Source organism: Vanessa tameamea, chromosome Z, assembly GCF_037043105.1.
Source record: "Vanessa tameamea isolate UH-Manoa-2023 chromosome Z, ilVanTame1 primary haplotype, whole genome shotgun sequence".
Classification (NCBI taxonomy): Eukaryota; Metazoa; Arthropoda; class Insecta; order Lepidoptera; family Nymphalidae; genus Vanessa; species Vanessa tameamea.
Window position 1 is genome coordinate 9,533,178 of NC_087341.1, and position 12,372 is coordinate 9,545,549.

Here is a 12,372-nt window from a genome sequence, read left to right on the forward strand (position 1 = left end):
TGATTACTCAAAACACGACGCGCTTACTGAATTGAAATGCGTTGATATAGAAATTAATAAACTAAATAGAAAATCTAATTTAATATATAATTAGATATAGATTTTAAATAAGTTGTTTGTTTATATTGTCGCTTCATACACACAACATTAGTGTATACGTCAAAAATCAATAAAATTATTGAAATTATCTGCTGTAAACAGTTTGCGTGCATTTCGGTCGCATGTCCGACTATTTTTTTTTTTTAATTCAAATCACCCAAGGTTAATTTGTGATACAGTAAAAAAGAAATAGACAATTACTTAATTATCATATGTTTATATCTATCTACGACATAAAATTATAATATTTTTTATTTTATATTCATCATTATTAATTTGATCTATACTGTTCATAATAATATGTATGTTTAATATAACAATTTTGTAGGTATCTGTATACTTATTTTAGAAAGCATAACTATATATAGTACTAGCTGTGCCCGAAACTTTTTAACCGCCCGCGTTTAAACAAGCAGGTCGCAGGCACAGATAATTCTAAAATAAAAGTAGCCTAATTTACTCCTTATTGCATCAGCTATCTGCCAGTGAAAGTCCCATCAAAATCAGTCGATCCGTTCAAATCAGTCCATCCGTTCTAGAGATTAATCGGAACAAAAGACAGACTGATAGAAATTGTAAAAAAATATATATTTTGGTATATGTATGGTGTATACATAAATATTCACTTAGTAAAAAGCGGTTATTTCAATATTACAAACAGACACTCCAATTTTATTATATGTATAGATAAAACAAAGTCGCTATCCGCCATCTGTACCCTTAGATCTTTTAAACGACGAAACGGATTTTAATGCGGTTTTGATCAATAAACAGAGTGATTTAATAGAAATAGATATAGATAAAATAGAAATTTGGTATAGTTACGCCTTTACACGGATATACGCTACTTAAGAAATATTTTTTGGATATTTCAACATTGAGGAGAATCAATTGGAGGGTTAACTTTGTATAAATTTTACCCGTATGATGTCGGGACAGACAAATTGTTAATGTATGGTTAACTAGACATCTATAAAAACTGAATGAAAACATCTTAAAAATTATATTGTTTATTTTATTAAACCAATAAATAAGGTAAAGCCAAAGTTAATTAACATTTAAAACACGCAGAGTAAGTTAACATTTCATTTACGCTTTTTTTGTAAATTGAGCAAATTATGTTTTTAAGCTATAAAAATATTTTCTATCTACACGTCGCTATGCATAGAGAATTAATTTTAATATTTCTTGATTCTTATTGAAGACCTATGTAAAATAATATAAAAAGTACAATTTTTAATTATATTCAACTAATAGAAAGATCGTACACAATTCGTTTTTGAATAGAATACAAATTCGCACCGAACGAAGCTTTTAAGATTAGATTACCATTTTAAAACTAGAGTAAATGAAATGTCAATTGTTAAATTTATTTAATTACAAAGAAATAGGTCCTTCATCTTACCGTGAGAGTAAGGCGGCGGAGGCGCAGCTATGTCTCGGACTGGTGCGCTGGTGCTCTGCAGTCGAGATGGCTGACTAGCTTCGTTCCAAACAACTCGATCCATTTCTTCGTCCAAACGCAACTCGTCCTGTCCCTCGCCCTGAGCACAAATAAATTTTCTAGAGGAACCGTTAGATTACAAGTGCATCCCGATACGATGGTTCACCGATTGTGACTGTGAGAACTTTGACGGCGGGAGATTGTGATGCACTAGAGGACGCATGCGTGAAGTAACTCGCAATTTACCTGCTATCTAATTAAATATATGCTTTTATTACTATGAAATGGTTCGAATTTAATGCTATATAACAAAACATCGTAGCTGAAATTACAATGATACTATAAGTCCAGATATTCCAATTGAATAAAACAAAATTATGAAAATGAAAATGTCTCAAGTAGTAGGTATGTTCAAAAAAACGTGCCCTAAAAAAGAGGTCGCAATTATACTATTAACAAATACTCAGTCTTTGCTTTTCCATAACTCATAAATATGTATATGTATATACAATAAATATATAACTCATATATACAATAAATATATATAATAAATACTCTTTGTAATTAATCGTTAAGAAAACAAAATCACGATGCAAGTTAATATGTATATAAGTTCCAAGAAAGCGCTAATGCGCTTATGATAAAATGATTGAGAGTAAGTTCCTTACTGCTAATGATAACAATGGAATTAAAATTATATAAATCAGTTGAGATGAAATTATTTACGAACAAAGAATATTATTACTATTATTATTTATTCTTATTTATATATATATTTTAAATCTTAAAAAATAGAAGATAGAAATTCTTGATTTTTACTTAGATAAATAAATAAAATAAATAAATATTGGACAACATCACATACATTACTCTGATCCCAACGTAAGTAGCTAAAGCACTTGTGTTATGGAAAATCAGAAGTAACGACACAAAACACAAACACCCAGACCTAAGACAACATAGAAAATTAATGAACTGTTTTCTACATCGACTCGGCCGGAAATCGAACCCGGGACCTCAGAGCGTACCCATGAAAACCGGTATACACACTACTCCGCCACGGAGGTCGTAAATTTTTACTTAGTGTCTTAGTTCTAGAAAAAAACGATTAATAATACTTTAAAAAAGTACCCAATTGGAAAATTTAAATTACATCACCATACTCGGAAAAGTTTCAGTAAACAATAGGTTTAAATTGGTGAGGCTAAAGCCTGCGCAAATATTCAACAAATTTTATAATTAAATAAATTCCATACAGTGGTAAAATATATTTATTGAAAAATAATATCTCATGAAATCGTTGATAAAGTATTTTGATGCTACCAATTGCAAATACATGAAAGGTAAAATCGATACCATAAGCTTCTACTATAACCAATAGGTATATAGAAAAAGAAATATATATTTCATTTTTGCTTTATAAAAATAACTTTTAATATTTATATCCTTTAGATATTGAAGCGCTTATTAGTTTTAAGTGAAGTTTGAATAAAACATAATATTTAATATGGTACAAAATAAAAAGTATTTTATTATGTAACGGTTCGAAATGTTTGACGATGAAATTTAATTTAACTTCTTGCTTTATTTACAAAGATACAAAGAAAATACTAGCATTTTATAAACACATCCTGAGATTAGCGCGTTTAAACTAACTCTTTAGTCTTGATATATTTTAACTAGTAGGTACATATTTACTACTCTCTAATCTACTTTTATAAGTAATTATACAATATTTACTTTATTCAGATGAAGTAATTTTGTTGCACTTCGCTAATTCGTATATCCATTTAATTGAATCGATGTCACGTTGTGATATATCGAACTTTTTATCGAATTTTCCCTAATTTAAGAACAATGACAGGGCTTTACGCCTACGTCATGAGTATATACTCAATATGGGACCATCGTGTTTATGTCGTAATACTAAACGTTTGATGGGATAACTGATAAAAACCGTCAATGAACATTAAACATTAAAAAAGATACATATTACCGATTAAAAAATATAAATCGTTGTCGTTCAACGGTACAAGGAATTATTAATTTTTCAATCAACGCATACATACGTACATGGCCGGATCTCATTGATGTGACGATCAGGGCTGCGAGAGACTCACCTACCGTGCTTCATTAGGATTTCAAGTGCTGTTTCAGTTATTAACATGAATACTGAACGGTAGTCTTAAGCCTTCGAAAGCCTATTCAAATTCGTTCCTTAGTCAGCTTAAAATGAAGCCACAGTTTGCGTATAGTGTGTATAAATAAATTAGAAAACTGATGGGAAGATACCGATTGAATGATTTGTACATGAAACAATATTGCAATAAATTATGTCCTACTTAGTAGTACTTATTATAAATCCTAAAGAATATGTAAATCAAGTGCATAATATGGTCTTCGTTCCGTCGCCCACAACCGCAAAATGAACTATCTTCTAGCTTATTAGATATATACTTTTGAAGTTATTCATAAATCTTATTATTATAATATTTCATACCAGATTCTTAGTTCGTGCAATTAAATACGTTTCGTTCATTAGAAGTGATTTACAAACGTTGAAGAATATGTGATCGCCAAGTAGGTAGTCGAATTTCTACTTTATAATATATTGAAATTTTCGAATATATTATATTCTACCATTACTTCTTTTTTCTAATTGATTTTATCAATAACGCTGTCAATACCTACAATGAAATTAAAATGGTTTGACAAACAGAGGAATTAATCTGTCTGAACAATTTGCTGTCGGATTTTTTTTTGAGACACTGCAAAAACCATCCAGTAAAGATTACAATGACCGCTTTTAATTATATTTTTTTATTATATCGGTAGGCGGACGAGCAAATGGGCCACCTGATGGTAAGTGGTCACCACCGCCCATAGACAATGGCGTTTAAAGAAATATTAACCATTCCTTTCATCACCAATACGCCAACAACTTTGGGAATTAAGATGTTACGTCCGTCGTGCCCGTAGCACTGACTCACACATCCTTCAAACCGGAACACAAAAATACTGAGTACTGCTGTTTGGCGGTAGAATATCTGATGAGTGGGTGGTACCTACCCAGACGAGCTTGCACAAAGCCCTACCACCAAGTGAAAGTGAAAAAAATAATACGATGTAAGCGAAAACTAAATACAATATAACCCAAACTAAAGCAATTTACATTAACAGATATTATACAATATTTCGCAAGTGATCTCGAGTATTCTGTTTATTGTAAAGAAAAACTTACTCCTTAAAATATTGTGAATATGCATCGTTGATCAACAAACAAGCATATTCTACACAACATACCCCTTTAAACTTCCTATAATATCGTTTTGATATTAAGTACCTAACGAAAACTTTACTCTTACAGTTACGAAGTTTTTCATTAATTATACAAACATTCGAATGACACGTAACAGATTCAAATATTAAATTGCCCTTCAATAATAAAACATTGTTTAGTAAACAAAATAGTCACTGTCAAATAAGGTCATATTAGAAGTAGAATTGATAATGAAATAAATATGAAAGTTCTTTGAACCATTAAGGTCGCATGAACCAATTATGTTTTATTGTTATTGTTCGTAACAAATGCATACAAAATTATATCATTCATTAAATAATAACATCGATGTTATATAATAAAATAGCAGGTCAAAAATGAAAATCAATAGAAATAAATATCTTGTCTACTATATTTAAATAGGCATCTTTTAATTATCATATCAGCATGAAGTCACTGCCGATTTCCTTTAATTTAATATAAGCTATTGAAAAATTTGTATATTAAAAAATGTAATATGCAATTCGGTTCACATAGGTACGTACATGCGAAGCGTGGACGAGCAAAATAAGCAGCGTGTATCAAAAATATCTGTTTATCAAATCACTTCAATATCGACGTAAGTATTATTTTAATATCTTGGAATATACAATATTTTAGTCTATGAAATGCCACCTGAGGGTTAAGGTTCAACATTGCCTACAGACATTATATTGTAAGAAATATTACCTATCCCTTACATCACCATACACCACTAACCTTAGGAACTAGAATTTTATGTACCTCGTGCCTGTAAATAACTGTCTCGCTCACAATCCGGTTTATAACAATGCCAACTATTGCTATATAGTGGGCAATTATTAATAAACCAGTAAAAATAATTTAATTTCAGGTATTTATTTACGCCTATTGGGTTATATCAATGAATAAATCTACGCTCTTTTTATGTTTATGATATTATATTTTATTCTTATTTTGAAAATTACCTTGTAATAAATACTAAAATGTACGTATCCGAATACAATGACCGATATAATTCCACCATCACTGATTGCAAACGAACTAAACGAACGAATGAACTGACTAAAGAGTATACTGAACGAACTAAATAGTATATTATATAGATTCGAAAGGTAGGAAAAATTAAGCTCAGATAAAAAACATGTCGTTTAATACAATATAGCGAGTTGTCATAGGCAATATTAACTTAACTCTAATATTCATTTTTCATATGAAGTATGTATATATGTGTGCGAGTAATTTATAAGGATTTTTTTAATTTACTGTATGTATTTCTAATGCATATTATATATAAATATTAGGATTAGGCACTCCTCCATCTGCGTAAAAGGGGTACAAAGTTGTTACTTTACGTATTAATAAATAAATATTCTGGTAATAAAAAAATCGTTCATTCAAAAAACATATATATTTCAATATGTGCAACTACTCTATGTTTTCGAATTCGTAATAGGCTTAAAACTGGATACGTCCGATGAACACAAAATATTAGTATGAAATAAACCTACGTCATTCCTTTTACTATATGTTATGAATTAAATAAATCATCAAGATTGTAATGTCAATTAATTGTAATTTTATTTTTGATTCATCCCATTTTTTCATTAGTCAAATAAATAACGACTAGCTACGAGATATCTAAGTAATGTATCGTTATTTTAAATAATAACGGCTCGATTTAGCGATTACGAATTAAATACCGAACATTTATTTATTGTTCTCTACACTCATTAAAATATAAAAAAGGCTTATATTGACTCAAAAATAAATTAAATTTCTTTTTTTTATTAATCGTTCTAACCAGCCACTTAAAATCACATTTTTTTATAAGAATTACAAATTACATTTCAAATATTTGTCAGTTACAATATGTTAAAGAGCAGAATGAGATTATAGTATAAATACTAACTTATTCCTCCTAAAAAGTATTTTTTTAATATTTGATATGAACTGAATAAAATGAAATTAGTTCGAGTTTGTTTTGGATTTGTAATATTAGAATAGATATCAGTTCCATCAATAGCAGTCTTACGTTTTTATTCCACACCGTTACTAATTTAAAATGCATGTTATGGTAGAGGTGAGTAATTTAATGTCCGTGAAGAGTGTTGAGGTTGTGCGGACATTGTAATTGGTTTATTTTGTTCGTCGAGACATAAAAGCGATGGCGTTCTAGAAGTGAAACAAGATACGCTAAGACTTGAGGCCAGGGTCAGTCTACACGTTCTGCGTAACGAAACCTTTCGAAAAATAGATATTTAGATGTTAAATTAAATATTAGTATTTTAAGCATTCATTATTTCTTAAATTAGTAACTGTCTATCTATGTAGGTGTACACATAGTACAACATTTTTCTTATATGTAGGTATGTGATTTTGTTGATCCAATTTAAAAAAGACAAAAGAGAAATAATTGTTAAATGAACATACACAGATGTCAAATTGATTGACATTATCGATAAACTCGAGCTGTGGCGAGGCGAAATATGATGCAGGGACGCTGATAGTTTTGGATGTACATAGGACGTATATCAATTTCTGTCATGAAAGTTGCACCGGACCGTGTACCTATCCAGGGTGCACTAGTGATGCATGACAAAACACACATTAATTACTATATTCGCCTAAAATGCTTACAAAGGAAGTATTAATATAGTGAATTCGTGTTTATAGCGATTTAAGATAGAATAAATAAATTTATTATTAATTAATAAATTATTATACAAGATTAATTGCAACTCTCTGCTGAATTAGGCATCAGAAAAATTGTGTGCCTTAAAATTAATAAATAATAAATAAATATTTGTTTTTTACTGTTTTTAGCAAATAACAGTAACAGTACGACAAAATAAACTTTGTCATTCTTTTTCATGAAAATTACATATATCAATTCAAACAAAGAACACGGGTTGTTTTTCTTCGTGCAATAAAACGCATTTCGGAAACATACCTGTTGAATGAACATTTTATGAAACGTCTGTCACGTGTACGTATATAATAAACGTGTATATATAGTCTTGTAGCTATTATAGGTTTAGCAGTGTTATCTTCAAAAGCGCGAGGACCAAGAATTTCCTGCAAACCAGCTATATATTTAAGTTTTGAAATATATGAATATAATCTATTCAGGTATTTTACAAGACGTAGGCAGAAAAAAAATGAAAATATGGTCCGATTCCGATCTACTGTTCTATTCGTAACTGCGGCTAAATCGATTTGGTGGGTGGAAAATTGTTGAACCTTTATAAATAGAACTCTATGTCCGATAATATGTCATATAAAACCATCATACTTTACAAAGTTATTCGTGGAATCATCTGTAATCCTTGCTCTGAATGAAAACGCGTCGCAATATCTAGACCCGCGGAAAAAATAAAAATAAACAGATGTTAATAATTTCTTCCAAGCGATTATATTAGAATGATTGGAGTAAGTTTGTATCAAGAACAGGCTTCAGTAATCTTGACCTGCAAGCCCGTAGAATTTCTTGATAAATATTTTTAGTGGACTACGGAGTTGTTGGTAAAGAGGAACAGAATAAATATTTAAGTTCAGGAATCATGTGCCGTTTCTAGCGCTCCTCGGTCCAAGCGTTCATGAAACCAATATGATTATGGAGGATGCGAAGAACTATGAAAATGAAGAGGGGGCAAAAGCCCACCCGCTTGTCACGTGCATTTCCAGGCCCTCTCGGTACCATTAGTAATCTAAACAATATAACTGCTAAGTTTGATACAAAGTTTAAGTACGTAAATAGTACGTATCCTAAAATGTACACAAAATGGAATGAATGAGCTAAATTATGCCATATTTATACAGCCTTTTTTATATATATTTTTAATAATGATAATAATATACTGACTTGATGCTAAAACAGTTAGAAAAATTTTAACAAACAAAGTAGCTTATATAAAGTTTAAGCCATCAGAATTTTTGTAAAAAAAGTAACCTCTATCATGTTACGGGAACGTTATAATAATTGCGTTACTCTGTCGTCCAAATAGCTCAGCTCGGACTGTTTTAAATATACTTTAGGTTGATTTATATGCAGATACACAACGTTTTGCCTACTTTTACTTTTGCACGTTTTGCTGTAATACAATTGTTAAAACGTCAATCCCTCTAATTTACTTATCACGCTTTTATTTATAAATGAAAAAAGATAAAATTCATATAACGTTCGAAGCCAGAACTAGTAGTCGCGATGACCCAGTGTTTAGAATATGTAAATCTTAACCAAAGGCTTAAGTTGAAGTTTAATTAGCATGTACTCTTCAGGTGCATAATTCGTATTTATAACTTAACTAATGCTTAGTGATGAACGAAAAGATCCCGGGCAAAACTGCATTTGTATAAAGTTCTTTCACATTCAGAACGCTTTACAGCTCGCTGGAATACACTCCAAACCTTCTCATCAACAATAGGTCCTTCGATCTTTTCTTTACTGACAATTAAACTAGAATTATAGTTCTATAATATAGTTAAAAAGCTTATTTCCAACTTATAGCAGATAATAAATACTCAATATTAGCCAGTTTACTCATTAATACTTTTTAACAAAACCCAGCCACTTTGGCTAATTGCATTGGTACGATTTTGTTGAAACTAAACAGTAGACTATTTAGTTATGAAAATTATTTTTTTCCGTAAAAAGAGACTTAAAGATAAATTTACAAGTAGTCTATATTCAGTGTAGTAAGGCGTAGCGTTGGCTCGACCCGAGCGACGCGTTCGCGGCCAACATTATATTACAACAAATAACAGTATAGCTATTCTAGACGAAAAAACTTGAAACTCAACTCAAAACACGAGCGTGAATAGTTAAAATGTCATAAGCGACATTGACTATAATAATTGTATAATTTATAGGAAACACACATCAAAATGGCTTAATCACCATAACTCAGTTGTCAACATTTCATGAGTGAATATTTACAGTATCACAGTACAGTTTTAATATTATGGTCGCTTAACATTCGAAACGATAAAAATGAACACAGAATTTTTCATTGTTTATTCTGTGACGGAAGTGAAGAATACGTATTCTTCAGAGCTTAGATTAATCAGAGCAAACTCGTTGCAAATGAAACATATAAGAACTTGATACTACTAATTTGATACCATATCATGGAAAATTCAAAAATAATTTAGTGAGAAAAGTTCGGCAAGATATCATACGACATTATATAAATGCTACCGTTATAATTGAAAGAAGTAAAGGTGTTTCAAAAAAGATTAAAGAAATAAATCCAAAATTTGCATGAAATTCGCAAGCCAATAAATAAACCTGACAAAACAGCTACAGGCAAACGGATACGCGGCGGAGCGCAAGAGACGTTACTATAAATATGAAATTTTTTACGTAGACATATCGACCACAACAGACGCAGATAACTTTTTTAGTTACGATAATTGCGTTACTCTGTTGTCGTCTGTCGTTCATTTTCCAAATGATCGATGCACAAAATTTTTAACGAACAAGAACACTACGGATAACTGTGTTCTGAAAATGTAAGTGCTTTCTGCCAACGATATTTGATGTACAAATATTAATACTATAAGGCACATAGGCTGAAGACAAATTTTTGACGACTTAGAGATACCAACTTATCCTATCTAAGTTAGTAGCTATTTGAGACGGAAGTTGTACGTTGAATTTTTTTATTGTTAACATTGATAAGCGGACTGGCCATCTGATGGTAAGCGGTGAACACTGTTTACAGACATTGGCGCCGTAAGAAATGTTAAAAAATCATTCCATTCAAATCGCATTAGCTTTATAAGGAATTATTAAATAGCCATGGTATATATATATATATATATATAATAACTGTAGCTTTACCCGCGCGAAATTTATAAAACACGAACTTCCAGACCCTGTTTTTCCCCTTAGGGGTGGAGTTTCGTAAAATCCGTTGTTAGCGGATGTCTAAATCCACTACTGAAATTCAAGTTTGTGCGTGTTATAGTTTCTGAGATTTCGTGATTAATCAGTGAGTGGTAATTCGCTTTTAGATTAAAATGCCTGTTATATTCCTAGGATGATACTGTATGTAATTTTGACTACGCATCGAGCGAAATTGACGAACAGGATTACAAGCTCGAACGACTTCGATTTCGGGCTTCCATACGAGTAGATGCCACAGACAATGAAAAAAGAGATGTGATGTGAAATAACAGACAGAATGAAGTAAATTAACAATATTTAAAGATAGTTAAATAAAATTCTTCTTAAAGAAATATTGTATTAAGCCGTATATAATAGATACAAAGAAAAATGGAGAGGTACGTCTCGTGAAAGGGACATAATGCTTTTTCATTATGTGATGAATTATGCTAGTCGACTCTACTGTAAGCCGCCTAAAAGAAATTAATTCCAATAAGTTCATAGTTTTAGAGTCAGTTAAATCATTACAATTTAATGTGTAATCTAAGCGAGACGATACTCTGCCCGATATTATAATAATGATCGAAATAGATCAACAAAAAGTATTTTAAAGCTAACTAACCGTTCTGGCAATCTTGGCTGTTGAGCAAGCAATTTATGTAATATTATAGATGTTGAGAGAAATGGTATTTATAATCACAAAACAAACACAAAAGATATTTTTTTGTGTCGATATATTCCTTACAATTTCAGTTATTTAGATGTATATATTGTTTTTATAATATCGTTAGGCGGACGCGCAAATACGTCACCTGTAGTAAGTGGTCACTACCAGCCATAGACCATTGTCATTGTGCCATTGCACTGTAAGAAATATTAACCATTCCTTACATCACCAATGCGCTAGCAACCGATGTTATGTCCCTTGTGCCTGTAGTTACACTGGCTCACTCACCCTTCAAACCGGAACACAAGAATACTGAGTACTGCTGTTTGGCGGTAGAATATCAGATGAGTGGGTAGCAATTATTATAAGTGACGTAACGTATCATAATTATGATTCAATGACAATTTGCTATTATTTTATACACTGTTTATTTGTGTGATATAAATAAATCAAAGAAAAAAAAAGTAGCCGATATAAATCGATTTTTTAAAATATTTAGAGGGTATAATAACACTGCAAGAAACTTTTTTAAATATATTTAATTTTATTTTATTAATACTAATCGGCAAACGATAAAATGTGCGTTCTGTCTCTTATGACATAATTATCATGTTGTGGCCTCCAGTATCCAATATCGGTACATCAGACAGCATGGCGTCACGTGGTGCGTTAATTATAGTGTAACATTCACACCGCGAAACAGCTCTATAAATACGCGTATAAGCATGAGCTATACGATCAATTCATTTAATACGTTGATTGTCGTTATATATATATATATATATATATACTTTCTTACTATTTTTGTTACAATATTTTAAGCAATACTATATTTCTGAAATTTTACTTTTAAATCTATAATGTTTATTTAAATGAACACTTGGTAACGTGTTTCTATTAGACAACTCTTATTAATAAGGCCGATAGTGATAAGTCAATAATAATTTTATTTGAAAGTGCACAAGAAAAGTTCA

The 12,372-nt window shown here is 30.7% G+C and overlaps 1 protein-coding gene across 4 annotated transcripts in view; it reads right to left on the bottom strand.

The window, feature by feature from the left end:
* The window catches only part of LOC113404080 (anion exchange protein 2), a 53,881-nt gene that overhangs the window by 18,674 nt on the left and 22,835 nt on the right, over positions 1 to 12,372 (bottom strand). For all 4 annotated transcript variants that reach the window (XM_064220398.1, XM_064220400.1, XM_064220399.1 and 1 more), the window contains exon 2: positions 1,505 to 1,643. In XM_064220398.1, coding sequence (XP_064076468.1) covers positions 1,505 to 1,643 — 139 coding nt within the window. The remainder of the gene's footprint in view (positions 1 to 1,504; positions 1,644 to 12,372) is intronic.